Source organism: Seriola aureovittata, chromosome 22, assembly GCF_021018895.1.
Source record: "Seriola aureovittata isolate HTS-2021-v1 ecotype China chromosome 22, ASM2101889v1, whole genome shotgun sequence".
NCBI classification, from domain to species: domain Eukaryota; kingdom Metazoa; phylum Chordata; class Actinopteri; order Carangiformes; family Carangidae; genus Seriola; species Seriola aureovittata.
The window spans coordinates 6473074-6488608 of NC_079385.1; the positions used below are offsets into that span (position 1 = coordinate 6473074).

Below are 15535 nucleotides of genomic sequence, written 5' to 3' on the forward strand. Positions count from 1 at the left end.
CATTTGCCGGGTTTCCAGTGCAGTTTTGTGTAAAATAGATTGCGATTTTTAAGAAAAGTCGACAAAAATGTACATGCATGCTCACATTAGCATTTAGCATGTAGCACTGCTGTACAGCCTCGCCCTTTAGTCTTGGTAACTGTCTGAACATCAGAGGAGAAGAGCAGCGTATAGAAGACAGTCAAGTCACAGGAAGTTGAATGAGACTGGTTTTGACTCAGCCCTGGTGGGATGGCACGATAGCAAAAGTCCAGTAAAAGAAAAATCAAGTTTAACTGAAACAATGTCAGCTTCCCACTGTGGTTTTTCTGTATACATACTCCATCTTTAAATACCACAGTGAATCCACATATGTCTCTTGGTCTGTCTAAATACTGCAGGTCTGATGGTTAGAGAGATAACTCTTCCAGTAACTACAAGTTCACAGACCGCAAACAAACAAGTGTACCACTGCTAAAAAAGTCGTATTTTCCCCCTTTTGATCGTCACAAAGCTCCTAAACGTCAGAGCAGTGTGAGACACCAGTGTAACTGGAATAGATGTTGTTGTTATTTTTCCAAATACCAGCTAAATTTACCCACCAAGGTACATTTATCTGATTTATTGCTGCAAATGATAACCATGACCTTGCTGTTGCCTCACTCTGTATATTGTTGGGGAGTTTGTGTGAAAATCTAAGACATCAACTTGTTACAAGGCAAACATCCACTAAGATCATTAAGACAGCCTCAGTTTCACCTTGACCACAAACTGATGTCACCGAGAATATGGGAGAGAAAATAAAAAGTATCAGTGAGTTCTCCTTATTAAAAGCACTTTATTTTATTCTTTGCCAAGGGATTCTGTTGACTCGAAGCCCCACAAGGTCAGATTCTGTAATCATGGAAAATATGAGTCATTATTTTGCCCGTTCACAAGGTATTTTGGAAGGTCTGTTGAAATTTCAGCTCTCCTTCCATCAAATAAACAAAAGTGTATTTTAAGGTTGTTTTGACTGTTAGTAGTGTTTGCCGCCCGTACACTGTACTGTTGGTACAGGAGAGGAATCCACATGTTGAAGTACATATATGACCTAAAGAGACAAATCAATCTAAGCATTACAAGTGTTTATATTCTACACTCTGTACACTATTCCCTGAAATTTAATTCTCCCTAAATAAAAGATTTTTATAATAAGATTTTTTTTGTCTCATTTTCCCACGCAGGGCCAAGTATTTCCGAGGGAAGAAGCTGAATGGAGAGTACGAGATCCGGGTGGAGCAGGTACAGTAGATTTAACATAAATTCTGTCCAATGAAATATTTGAATTAGTTAGTAGCCAATGCACAGGCTTTCATCAAACAGAATTATTTTTAATAGATTATTTCTAAGGAAAATCTAAAGGTATAATGTGCAACAAGGTGAACCAGTATAAAACAATAATTGCTGTTTCCACCACTGAGTGCATTGTTTTCTATATTGGAACACTTCAGAGTGCATTATCACTTATACCATGCAACTTATACATTTTTTTTTTTACTATGCTATAAACTATACCACTGGAATGAGTCTCCTCATGAAATGTATTATACACACCCTGAAGATAGACAACTACACTGTAGGAATATTGGCGCCACCCTGACCTTTCATACCCAGTCAGCTACTTGATATGTGGTCATCTATTCAAACCTTTCTTTAAAGCAATGGTTCCAAACTTTTATTCAACTCATGGCTCACTTGAAAATCTCAAAAATGTCGGTGGCCTACATCTGACCCCATAACATTATGGAGGCCAAATATTGCATCCTCAGAGCACTTTTTGGTTTAGTGATAATGATCAAACATTCAGGATTGAACTGAAAACAGAGGAAGCTCAGATGTTCTTTTTTGTTTGACTGAGGAGGAACTTGCCTCTGTTTCCTTTTTATTCTTCTTTTTGCTAACCAGCTATCCATTTTGATACGCAAATTTATACTATGGATGTAATCTGTTAGTGCGCAATCATACTGAGATAACAAACAAGTAAACGATGTGCTCAGTGGTAGGCCAGTGATCAGCTGTATGTATATATATATATATGTATATATATGTATATATGTATATATATATATATATATGTATATATGTATATATATATATATATAATATATATATATATATATATATATATATATATATATATATATGTATATATATGTATATATGTATATATATATATATTATATATATATATATAATATATATATATATATATATATATATATATATATGTATATATATATATATATATATATATATATATATATATATAGCTAAGCTATATACTTAGCTTAGCTTAGTATAAATACTGGAAGTATTGGTTGCGAAGTTGGGAGCAAAGAAGAATATCTCCCCCAATGCTGAACTATTCCTTTAAAGTAGCCTGATTTTAATTCAACATAATTGTGCCAATAGTATATACAGTATGCACAGAAATATGTTTATAAGTCTAGACATACAGTATTTACAATGTTCAGATAACATCTAATTTACCTCAGAGAACTGTTGGGTTATACATCTGCAACCCATTGTTGAGACTGGAGCTGTCTTTGAAATGAAGTGGTGGGTTTTTATGGGAGAAGGAAAAAGGGACCACAAAAAGCTGGACCGGTGATTTTATAGCCTGTTTGCTCAACTCTCTACTGTTGTGGGCACATCCTCTTTCAGAGAGGAGTTGGGGCTGGAGTGAGTCGAGATTTTTCTATTGTTTTTTTTTTTTTTTTTTTTAATCTTGTGGTGCTAAAGCTATTGAACCCCATTAAAAACTGGCAGAGTTAAAGAGGCCCCTTGAGTTGAGTGTGAGGGAGGTCCATACAAGTCCTCCAAAGCTCCGCTATAGGTCCCACTGACCTACTTAGATCTCGTTGGATCCTCCACTCTTTCCCACAAGCCCTCCACTCTGACTATAACAAGTCAGCTGCTAATTGCCTTCAGCAGCCAGACTCTTCATAGGCTGTTTGTGCACCTCGCTGAGAGCCGTAAGACGATTGAAACCCAATCTCTGTGTGAAAACTTTGCGACATGCTGAGATCAACCCTTTTAGGGGATGACAATAAAAGCAGAGAGGGCCATTTCACTTTCTCCTCCTTATTTTGATGACGACGGATGTGATGAATAGACTTTTACAATGGCCTGCACCAATACTGAAACACAGCACCATCCTTTGTAGTACATTTTATGCTTTTTACATTTATCTGTAATGGTGAATATCTTAATGATTTTAGTTCCCAAAGCCGTTTTATATGATTCTTTTTGAACCATACTATGATATCATATTGTTTTCTTCATCTTGTTTGCATGGACATTGAACTTGGCTAATATATGCTGGCTGTCATCTATCATCTTCATGCTGTATAAGCTCCCTGAAGCAGTGCTCATAAGCCCCAAACCGACAGAACTCTTCTCTGCAGTACTTGCTGCCATATAAGGTACCATCTGTAGACTGAAGCACAGACTCACCACAGCATGTGATGCTGCAGTGAGGAGGCCTGATGCCAACCTGTAGGAGAGCAAGAGAGAGAGAAGCTTTGATTCTCAGATGTGATCTCTCATTAAGGCTGCCCTGCCACTTCCACCTTCCCAAGCCACTGCTCCATAGTAAATGTGTGCACCCATTGTTGTAGATCATTCCTTCTCATTTACATAACCCACTTTGAAGTTACATTTGACAGACGCCTGAGGTCCTGTGTTCACCGGGTAATTCCTTTTTACCAGTAAATACCACTAAACAGATGCTTGTGGGAGCACCGGTGGTGGTTCTCTGTGCTCCTCTGTGACTAATAAAAACAGGCTTGAAGCCTTTGCCTTTTCACATTTGATGAAATATGGTCAGTAGTGCAAAACACACCAAGCAATCTTCACAGTCTGATTTGTATAACAGCATACCATTTGGGTTCCAAATGAGAAACACAGACAGAAATGTGAGCATAATGTGCAGTTGCATCAGGTCAGTTCTCGTACATCTTGAGCCTATGACTCACTGAAACAAAAAAAAAAAACAATAGCCATTCAGTTTCTTTTCCAAAACAATCTTTTCTTCACAATACTGTCATAATGCAGTTAAAATCCTACTAAAAGTTTTAACAAGTTTTAGTAGTCTAATTAGCCAACGTTAGCCACCATGAGCTGCTGGTCATACCAGACCAACTATAACCATATTATCACCCTGAGCAGGGCGGGACAGTAACTAACTACATTTACTTGAGTACTGTACTTAAGTTTATTTTTCCAGTATCTGTACTTTACATGAGTAATATTGTTTTTGGAAGCTCCACTGCACTTAAAAGACAAATATTGTACTTTTGACTCCACTACATTTCTATGAAGTACTTAGTTACTTTGAAACAGCTTTTAGTCAGTAGAATGAATTTTATTTTATTTTGAAGATGTGATAGACCAAGAATATTCTTCACTAGAGCATCCGTGGCCTTATCTAAGTCCATGTTTGAAATTTTAGAAATAAAATTTCATTCAGTTTTCTAAATGTTTGCTGTGTTTACCACGACCAAACTTCATCACTGCCTGGAAAAAAAAGGAAATATGAAATGGCTCCTTTTGTTGAGTCAGCTTTATGTTTTTATGGCCATTTTTATCAGCTTTGTATCATATTTTACAAGCTCTTTATTCTCCAGGTTCCACAGTCAGTCAGTTCATTCAGTTGGTTGTTTCAGTCATTAGGTTCTGTAAATGTGGAACAATACAACAATGTGTCGACATAAAGTACTTTTGACTCCTTGACCAAGGAGTTGTGGACTTTGCCCACCTCTGCCCCTGAGTGTATTAAATCCAGCAAGGGCGTGTTTTATTGTTTAAGAATGAACCTTTTCATTTGTAAGAAGGACAATGTGATACTTCTCACTTTAATGGTTGACACACGGATTCTGACCCATTTCTTTATACAGATATCCTCAGGGAGTTTTATCTCACTGTAGGTGGCTGTGGTTAACTCGGCACACTGACTCAACCGATTTGTTATCTTAACATAGCCTCACTACTTCATACTCAAACCCGGAGATTTGGGTATGTGTATCCAGACTAGTGGTGTGTTCCAGATCTTTGGGGATTAGGTTTTGCCTACAATGGCTTTTGTATGACTTTGAAGTATCTTGGATGTGTGCGGTACAGTGGCAGTGCCAAGCTAAGGGCCTCTTTATCTGACAACTTGGGTGTTGTATGTTGTCACCCTGCTTGCGATGCTTGGCATTTTGAAAATTATGACAGTCTACTGTAAAAATGCCAAAAATGTTGACCAGCTGCAGTCAGTCGATCGCAGACATGATTACACCCAACAAAAGGCTGCCAAGCAATCTGCCTGTTTACTACACCCGAGCCATAAACGCTGCAATTTACACAACTGGACAAATTAGCCAGTTAAATATGAAGAGGCTTGTTGTTTGTGAAAGGACGAGGGGCCGAACCAAGCGTGGTTTGGGTCGTGCGGGGCAACATCTGCTCAACAGGCGCATGACCTCAGCGCTGTCCACAGTCCTTTCTGCTGCAGTCATGGCAGCTCACAGGCAGTTGGCTGTATGTTATCCGTACCCTTTTTTGGCTTGCATTTGCCTATGACATAGAGCATCTGGGTTGAACTTGCTCAGGACAGATGATTTGGTTTGGTACTTGCAGACATTGGACTGATCCAGCTGCCCTCATGCCTTCTGTTGCCCTATTACATTCAGCATCTGTCTTAGATTTCAACATTTAATGCCTCAGTGGATTATTTCACTGTTGTACAAGGTGGGAGTGATTAGCAGCAAATGCCTCTTTGTGGTCCATATGAATGGTCCACTGTACTTCAGACCTCTCAATTGCATCAGTATGTGATTCCTCTAAGCTTATCAGGAATTACTAAACCATTCAGACGTAGTTAACAAGAAGTATCTGCCCTGCAACTACTGCATGTTCCCCATGTGCTGAATCAAATCAAGGCAGACCGTTCTCTCTGAAGTGATGTATAAAGCTGAATTTACCTCATGATAACTCCAACTTGTCACTTCACCATTTGCCAGACAATTGTTGACACGTGCGTTACAATGTGGGACTTACGTGACATTCCAAACTATTTTTATTTCATCCAGGTGTGTGTTGGTCGATGTTTTCTGCATTGTAACTAAAGAGGTGAAGAAATAAAAGACGCACTTTGTGCCACAGAGAAACATCTATTTTCAGATGAAAGGAAACCACACAATGAGAGGCTCCATCTGGGCTAGAACAATTTTTATCAACAGCTTTTCCAGTTTGCTCTTCCACTTGGGACTAAAATAAAAAGAACTATCAGTGGAACAAGGTCAGTGTTAAAAGGAATATAATGGGCATTTGTGGAGAGGAAAAATGAAAGTTCAGAAAGGTTAATTATGGCTTCGAACTGGGTAGACGGTTATGGGAAAATCAGCTTTCTTATTTTGCCTTCATTGGCTCCTTGTTATAGCTGCCTCTATAATTAGAAATCCTAATAATAATGAGATATGTGATGTTTAAGTGCCTGTTTTTCCTTAAGCAAAACTATAAGGTATACTTTATTTTCAGCAATGAAATAAATTAATTTATGCAGATATATATACAATATCTACAGTATAACATTTCTATACTGTCGTATTTCATTCTAATCGAATTATCTAGAATGTCGGTTCAACTGTTTTCATCTCTTACACCTGAAATGACACTTCAGTTGCTTTCGTGTCTTGTTCTTCGAATGACAGTTCAACTGCTTTCATCTCTTGGGGGCCATTCACACTTATGGACTCTAAAGCTGGGACAGCACAGCCTCCACCGTGTTCCTGCGTTTCCTTCTCCAGTCAAGTCGAGCCAGATGACTTCCTGTTGGCTCCACACACACACACACGCTCCACACACACACACACACACACACACACACACACACACACTAACACACACACACACACAGACACACGTGTGGGATAAGATAATTTAATCATGCAGCTTTTCTAGACTTTCCAAATTTTCTGCAGCATTTCAAGGGGCTTGTGAAGCTCAAAAATGTATTCATTTAATTTATTACTTTTCAAATGATTGCGTACGAAAGAAATGCTTTTTGGGCCAGGGTGCATTATGCGAAGAACTGTCCCTTCACAGCGCAGCTTCTTGTTTACAGCTTGCAGAAACAAGAGCTCAGAGTTGTCCTCTACTCTGATCCACTAGTGAAGTGGGGATCACTTCCAGCCCACATACATGACAGCAATGCCAATAAGTCTTGCCAACTCAGTCATCTTTGTTGTATTAAAACCGTTTCAACAACACATACCAAGTTTAAAAGAAAAAAGAAAGCTATATTTGTTCTCAGGGAATAAACTGTGGAACAGGAAAATTAACAACTGGGTCGTGCGTTGTACGGCAGCTCACCCACGGAGCTGCAGCTTCGTGAGATTCCTCAGACGACCTGCTATATTTCATCTTCAACTGACCATTTACCTGCTTTCAGTGCTTCAACTCATTGCAATTAATATAGAATATTACACCTTCATTTATTTAAATTTTCATGACATTTTACCTGTTTATGGTGTTTTTGTGTATATTCAGTGCGAGTAAACACTTTAAATTTAGCTTTTTCTCGCTGCTCAGAAAAAGTCAGAGCAAATTATATTTGAAGTGCAGCTTGAACAGCCTCTGCCAGTTGTTTTTGCCAAAGGACAGAAGGTCCTGTTTACAATTCGACTCATGACAAAAGACACCTTAACCACCTGAACCTCAGTGACACGGGTAAGTCCAAATCTAAAAATACTCACAAAGATTCCAGATGAGCTACTGTCAAGTGGTGTTTACTGAACTGTCCACAGGTTCACATGGCTTGGCAGAGGACAGAGTTGAGGCAGCACTGCAGTGACAAGTGAAGCTTGTGTGGAAATTCAGGTATAAGATATTGTCAATGAAAATAGAAGGTAGTGTTGATTCGACTGGCATTTTCATATAAATAAATGTCTGTATAGCACAACAGTTATCTAGTGTATATCAGCTTTTCCGTGAGCTGTTGGAATGAGTTGTATATTTAGAGTGTGCTTGGATGACTGTAAATAAATAGATTATGCAGCAGTGAGCAGTATGACTGACTATGGCTGATAGAAACTGAAACAACATAAGATGGTGAAACCGAATGGCAGGTTTCACCACGGTAAATCGACTCCTGCAACTCTGTTGATGCTAACAGGTCAGCTGAGAACCAGCCTGAATGCAGGTCAACAGATGAGAAGAATCACTTCTATCCATGTATCACTTCCTGTTTTCCTTTCCCAGGCAAGAGCGGCTCCAAGACAAGTGTCTGAATGTGTTACCGTGATGGTAACCATGGCGCTGTGAAAAGCCTCCTGTCCTGGCTTCTTGGCCTGTGCCCCACACCAGCCACTTCATCCATTACTGCCCAATGACAGTAGTTGTGAGCACTCCTCTTACCCAGAACCAGCCAATCAGAGATGACGTACAAAGCTCGGCCCTCGCCAAAATGTTGCCCACTCTCCTGGCTTTATCTGGTCGCAGCAAAAGTCAACGTAGGCCCCTGTGTTTGGGATGGGATTTGTTCAGGCGGTGCAGTGGTGTAGGATGTGTGTCTGTGTGTGTGTCTGTGTGTGTGTCTGTGTGTGTGTTTGGGTGTGTTATGCATTTAAGAGTCTTTTTTGGCTCAGCATGTGCTGCTCAGCACACAGATGTTTCTTTCAGAGGCGGGTATCAGTAGAGAAGAGCTGAGAAAAGGAAAGGAGCCAAGTGCATGTCCTTGAGGCACATTGAGTTTGAGTGGCGCCTCGTTGTCCCCTAAATAAGATTATGGCATTTACTCGCCCCTGCTCTTCCTCTGAGAGTGCAACACAATAAATAAAAGAGGCGGGTGGGTTTTTTTCTCTCTCTCTTGGCAAAAAAAACAAAACAAGTTTCGGTGCTTTCTTTTCAAAACCGACTCACTCCCCCATACAGAGTTTACATGAGCTACGCCACTAGATGAAAGGGAAATTTATCTCTGAAAGGATATTGCTGATAATATTTCCTTTTTATGTAGATGAAAGCCAATATAAAGCCTGGTAAAGCAGGCTTAACGTCTCAAATGATGATCACATTATGAGAATGTGTAGATAGCAATTGACTTAACTTGCTATGGAAATTGGCAGGAGCTGGGTTGAGCAGAAGGTCAGCGGCAGGATCTGCTTCCCTCACCATCCATGTTGGCGTTGTTGAAGGCCGAGCTGTATGAGACGAGCTGCCCTGCCTGTCCACTGAAGCCTGCAAAGTAGAGAGCAGCTTTCTGTAGATTTGTGTTGTTGCAAGGCAACAACAATATCAGCTAATGATCAGCTGTCTGTCATTTAAACAGCTGCTCTTTATTGTGCTAGCTGTAAGGTTTCTGTGCAAACCACAAAATATTCAGCAACATAACAAAAATAATCCATGATAAAGTTTGAAGTTTCCAGTGCTGCTCTGACTTGTCAACATTTCTTCTTTAAGACTGTGAGAAATGTGGCTTTTACTCTTTATCTGAGTTCATTGATTTTTTTTTTTTTTTTTTGTCTGGTCACTTGCACACAATAAGCTGTAACTTTAAGTTGATATATCAAACGTGTTAGCAAACAGTTGCCTATTTACACATACACTGAGACACAGGGAAACATTAGCCTTCATTTGGAGTTCTGTTTTTGGCCAATATTCACTCTCTTTAAGCTCTGTTTTGGTCCCCACCAGCTCCTGAGGAAAATATCTGGCTCGTTAGCTGCTAATTACTCCACTATGTTCACTGAATGGTTGCTAACTTTGTCTGTGTTGTTTGGTGTTGGGCAAGTAAACATACAGTTTGTTTATCAGAGCTTTTTCCACAGAAAACCGCTGCCAGTTGTTATTTGACTAGCTTGCACTTTCATTGTCCTCTGGAAATGTTTGAAAAAAATAAATAATTATGTCGATCCACAACATTAACATCTTAACTTTTATTACATCACTTCTGTTTCGCACGAAACCACACATTGTGATTGTGCTCTTCTGCGTCCTCCATGACAGTATGGTGTGGTCGCGTGACATTAACCGCAGATAAACAAAGCTGGACTCTTGGTATCAGTGTGGCTTTTTCATTTTATTATTCCTCTGAGTAATATTTCCTTGTTACACACTGCAGTGTTAACAGTGAGTGAACTGTTAAATGTGGTCCATCGCTGACTCAGGAGTGGAGCACTCACAGACCAACGAAATGCAGCCATGTTCCTTTTGTAGTGTTCAGTTTGGGAGTCGACCATGTCATGTCAAATTGAGTTTTGGTTTTAGCAGTCAGCAGGCTGCTTGTTTGGAGCTCATTAAATCCACTACATTAGTGTCATGTCTCATACTTGAAAGTGATGTGAAGGCTAACAAATGCGTTGTTCGAGGTCAACTGGCTGCTGTTTAGCTTCTCTCCAGGGCTGTCTGTACCTGGAGCAGAGGAGCCCTGTCAGGGAACATGGGACACGTGGTTGCATAGTGTGTTAAAATGACTGAACTGTTCTGTTAGCCATGCAGCCCATCTCCCCTCTGTGGAAACATGGAGTGAAACAGGGGACCTGACAGAAGGCCTTTTGTTCTGATGTTGTTTCCTTATTGCCACAACCAAAACTGTTTTATTATATTATATTATCATCAGGTAAAATTATCAGTAAAATTATCATAATCATAAGACCCTTTGTTGCACATATAATGAATGTCTTAAAGACTTAATTTTTGTTAGCTAGAAGTCATGTTATGATAATATGCACTTAATTTGCTTCATACAGGTACTGTTTGTAGCAATTCTTTGATTTTGCTATAAGCAAGAGCAGCGTGCACCCCTCATCTTTCAACAAGAGTAAGAGTCTAGAGCCATGCTAGCAGTTCTGTGAGGCTTTTATTAGCATAGCGGTGCTTTGAGAATTCTAACATGGTAAAAGTGACAATGTTAACATGCTAATGTTTGTCAGGTGTAATGTTTACCATATCAGTTTAGCTTGTTAACATGCTAACATTTCTTGATTAGCACCAAACATTAAGTACAACTGAGGTTGAAGGGAATGCTATCACTTTTTGCAGAAAGATGAGAAGTGGAGGATCACAGACTACCAACACCGCCATCCTGAGAAGTGTCGCTAGCACTGCTAAAACCTATTTTTATCCAGTGCTACTTTCACAGTTTCAGTTTGATTTACTCACTAAATTCTCCCTAACTTTGTCCTGTTACCCTCCAGCTGCCATTGCCTTGATGAAAGACGGTCTGAGTTAATAAAATGTCAACACACTCATCTGGGTCATTATCACTGTGCACTGTGTATTATAATAGTTATAAAGATGGTAGAGTAAACATTGATTGAATTAAGAAAAAACTTTGTCCCCCCAGTCACAAACTTTTTTCTCACACTGCATTTTCACTATTGAGTAAGAACCCTTTTGTGGGCATATCATCATGAATGTGTCAGATTAAAAGGATTGCTAGATTTGGCCAGGAGCATTAACACCAATAGATTTCTCCACTGTGGTGACAGTCATTACAAGGAAAATTGAATTGTCCCTCTCTGGTCCTTGTCCATCCAGAGAGTCCATTCCCAGAAGTCAACTGTCACCCCTCCTTTCGAGGATTGCTGGGAGTTTGACTGACTTGTTAGGTAGCCGGGCTACGGCCTTTCACAAGGCCCTGACTGTCCGGGAGGCCAGAGACTGGGGATAACTCAATTTGCTTCCTCTCACTCTGTCTCTCTGTCTTTCTGACCCTTGTCTTTTACTCTCTGCTGTGCAAAAGCAGAAGTATAAAATGTGAAAAGTGAAAGAATCTATTGTAGTTTTTTTTTTTTCCATGTGTAGCTCCACCACAGGACAGTCACAAGTGAAAAGCATGACACAGTGGGACATTCTTTATTTTACCTTTTGTAAAAGAAATTACACCATTTTGTGCATCTGAGGACTGAGTCAGGGAGTTCAATTAATGTAGACAAAGTTGACCTGATGCACTGTGATGTTGTAGGAAGCATCATGTAAAGTGTGGGGGCGTTTTCTTCTTCTATTCTCCAGGCGGAGTTCTCGGAGATCAACCTGGCTTCCTACGTCAACTCGGGATGTATGGTGGACATGCAGGTCAACAAAAGTGGCACTAAAGTGGTCAGGTAAGTTGCTGGAGGCCTGACGGAGAACTCCTGTCCTTTGACGCATTTGCCCACGCAATCTGTAATCTGCCTCAGTGAGCCTGCACAAAGACTCCAGTTCTTTTCTCTCAGAGGCATTGAGCATGACTGTGTGTATATATAACATTGCTGCACTCTGAGAAATCAGGGCTGTAATGTGATTATGTCAGTGGAAAAACTAAAAAATAACTTTTACCCTCTAGTTGCAATGCTAACTTTTTTTTGGTAACTAGGAGGGTAGTTAATTATTTTTTTTGTCATTTTTCAGTTTGTATTATTAGTGCCACGGGTGCTCAGCTCCGAGGCATCTATTAATATTCAGGTTTCAGGTTTATTATTCTTCCGCCAAATTTCGGCGCGTAACTTGTCCCGCAGCTTTGAGAAAACCCCGGTAATATATACATCAAAACGTGCGTCTTGATCCCGAAAGGGGTGCTATGACTTTTGGTGTTAAAATTCCAATTTTTCCCAAAGTTATTCCCAAAAAACTGGGATTAAATAATGCATTAGAAATGCATTGGAATTTTCTTTAGAAACCCACCTTTTTTCTACAAAATTGCACCTTTTTTCTGAGTCACCCAGCTCTCTCATACCTGCACGTAGAAATGTGATTCAAACTATAAAACGGAGGAAAACTTCTGCTCTCTCAAAAAGACAGGAACTGTTTTTACATAACATGTAAACTTTTCAAACTGTGAGCACTCAAAGGAGGAGTGCAAATCACTTTTTCTTCAAAGTTAGAGTGAAAGCGTCAGTTGGCTAGAGTGCGTGAAGCAGTAAAAAATAACATTTATTTTTATTTTTAACTCGAGCTCGCGGCCAAACCGTAAAAAGGAGACAAATAATTCTTTCTGAAAATGTAGACATAGTTGTTGGGATTCATAAAATGTAACTTTGACAGGCAGGGTCTGCACAAAATTTAAACGGGGGTGCCGAGTCCGGCAGCAATACCTGTCTCACTCTCATTGACACCTAATGTAATCGTCTTTTTTTTTCAAAAGAATCTCACTCTGTCTTCGCACTGAGCTTACGCACTCATTTTAAGGAATATCTGAATAAAATAGAGACTGTAGAAACTTCTGGCTTCAGTGTCTGGCACGGTCTTTTCGGTTTATGAAAAGAAATAACGGTTTTCTCATAATTTGCAGTTGTTTGAAGCCATGTAGAAGCCAAATTCTGGGCAGATTTTCACATTGCCATGGCAACGGCAGCTCCTGACCTGTGTGCGTGCGCGCGTGCGCCTAGCAACCAGATAACCAACTCTCCAAGCTCTGCTAGCTTTACATTAGCCGCATGTTAGGTCTTAAATTACATTTAGTTAGGTCTTGTAAGTCCATTTACTGCTTCCTTCGTTGCTTTTTTTTTGTTTTGTTAAAAGAGTGAATGAAGTTGTGACGGTCTCCGCTGAGACAGAGGAGAGGAGAAGCTACTAGCCCTCTCTCGCTGTCACTTCTAGTCGCGTTGCTCTCCTCCCCAGTAATGTTAAATTTAGCACAGAAAAAAACATAATAGTGGTAATTTAAATAGCGGTTCATGGGATTTATTAACCCTCAGGGGTCCCTCTGTCCTTTTTTGGACATTTTCTTTACTTTTCTTTTTTGATTTGCTGATCATTTTGGCTGTGTTACAGCTGAAGGTATGGATTTCTGCAAGAAAGTGTCTTTTTTTACATATTTTTAAAATCTAATGTCAGTTACTGTTACAGGTCTATTATACACTGGTAACACATTTTGTACCCTCTGGGGTTCCTCGCGTCCAAAAAAGGACACACAAAGAAAATGCTATAAAATCATCATATATCAATATTTTTTTCTGCTTTTTTTGCATAAATCTCTTAAACCACTTCAGTTCTGCTCAAACCTACCAAATGATTATTAGTTTTCAGGATTTTAACCCTTTAAATGCCAGTTTGAAGACATGTTGCCTCTTGTTTTATTAAAAAAAACAAGACAGAATATGAGATATTTCCCACATAATACATGATGGAGGGATGTGACATTGTTTTATATCAGAGTCTTTTATATCAAGACATTTCTCAAAACATGTGGAATATGATCAGGGTGACTTTTGAACACTGGAAATAAATCATGTACTCATCCCGGCAGTAGCCCCCGTGGCACTCAAAATTTCCCTGGAATTTTCTAGTTTATTAATATGTTTCAGAAAAATCCTTCTGTGGCCTGTAAGCGGCTCCAGTTAGTTCACATGGAGCTGGGTGTTGAAATAGACTACTGTGTTCTGTGAGGGAGATCTAATCATCAGCTGATCTGGATGGCAAATATGACATCATGTTTCTGCCTCAATCTGAATGTCACAAGTGTTTTATTTACTAAATCAGCACATCAAAACATGACGAAACTGCAAATAATTATCAACTGGCTCCACATTTCCTCTTAGGATTATGGGGCGTTTTAGCATCTTTCTGCTTATTGTTTTGGTTTGATGGTATGTAACTTTGATTAGCAGCAAGCAAACTGACTGTACACCAGCTGCCCAACACCACAAACGTAGTTAGCAATGTTAGCAACTAGCCAGTGAACACAGTGGAGCACTTAAATGTGAAAAACGTGGTGGAGACCAAAACAGAGCTAAAAGCAGAGTGAATATCAGAGTTGTGTGCATAAGCAACATTTGCTAACATGTTTGTGCTCCCCCAAGTGGCTAAAAATCAGGAAATGCAGGTTAAACAAAAAGTAAGAGTATTAAATACTGGAGCAGCAAGGAAATTAGATCTACAATGGAAATACTAATAATGGAAATATGTAATATTCAGCAGTAAGATTTTCCTTTCTCTTAAAGTAGGACTAAACCAGCTTGACTTTGCCTTGATCTATTCTGCTGATCATAAATAATACATGAAAGATTGGTAAAAAAAAACAAACAAACAAAAAAACAACATGTGCACGACTTGTAAGATAGCATGTAATTTAAAGTATTTTGCCTCATGTGATGCAGATGCTCTGACGTTTTTGTTTATGCAACTAACATAATAATTACGAATATCCGTCACACAATTACGTAGCAATTTAACATCCAAGTAGAGTCCAACTGTCTGCACTTACACCGTAGTGAGTCTTCTACACAGCAAAAACGTTTTAAGAAAAGGAAATGGACTAAACACATATACTGGCTAATACGCACAATGGATTTTGGTGTGTAACACTGAATGTAAACATTACTTTCTTTCTTTACAAGAAAACTGCTGTAATCCCCTAACCGTAAACATAGTCATTAATTATTTCTCATTCCGTAACACCAATGAATTTTTATTTATCTGTAATATTCCATGAATATCATTAGTGCTTGTTTATTCTACCTACACTTAAATAATAGAAGCACCTTTAGTACACGGATTCATATTTTTTCTGCAATGACAAAAGAACAAACAAAAGGAGTTACAGTTTAAAGAG

At 39.2% G+C, this 15535-nt stretch overlaps 1 protein-coding gene across 4 annotated transcripts in view; it reads left to right on the forward strand.

Moving 5' to 3' along the window:
* Window positions 1–15535, forward strand: part of LOC130163805 (synapsin-3-like) — a 115583-nt gene that overhangs the window by 24181 nt on the left and 75867 nt on the right. For all 4 annotated transcript variants that reach the window (XM_056368198.1, XM_056368197.1, XM_056368196.1 and 1 more), the window contains exons 3-4: window positions 1206–1263; window positions 12016–12107. In XM_056368198.1, the coding sequence (XP_056224173.1) occupies window positions 1206–1263; window positions 12016–12107 (150 nt within the window). The remainder of the gene's footprint in view (window positions 1–1205; window positions 1264–12015; window positions 12108–15535) is intronic.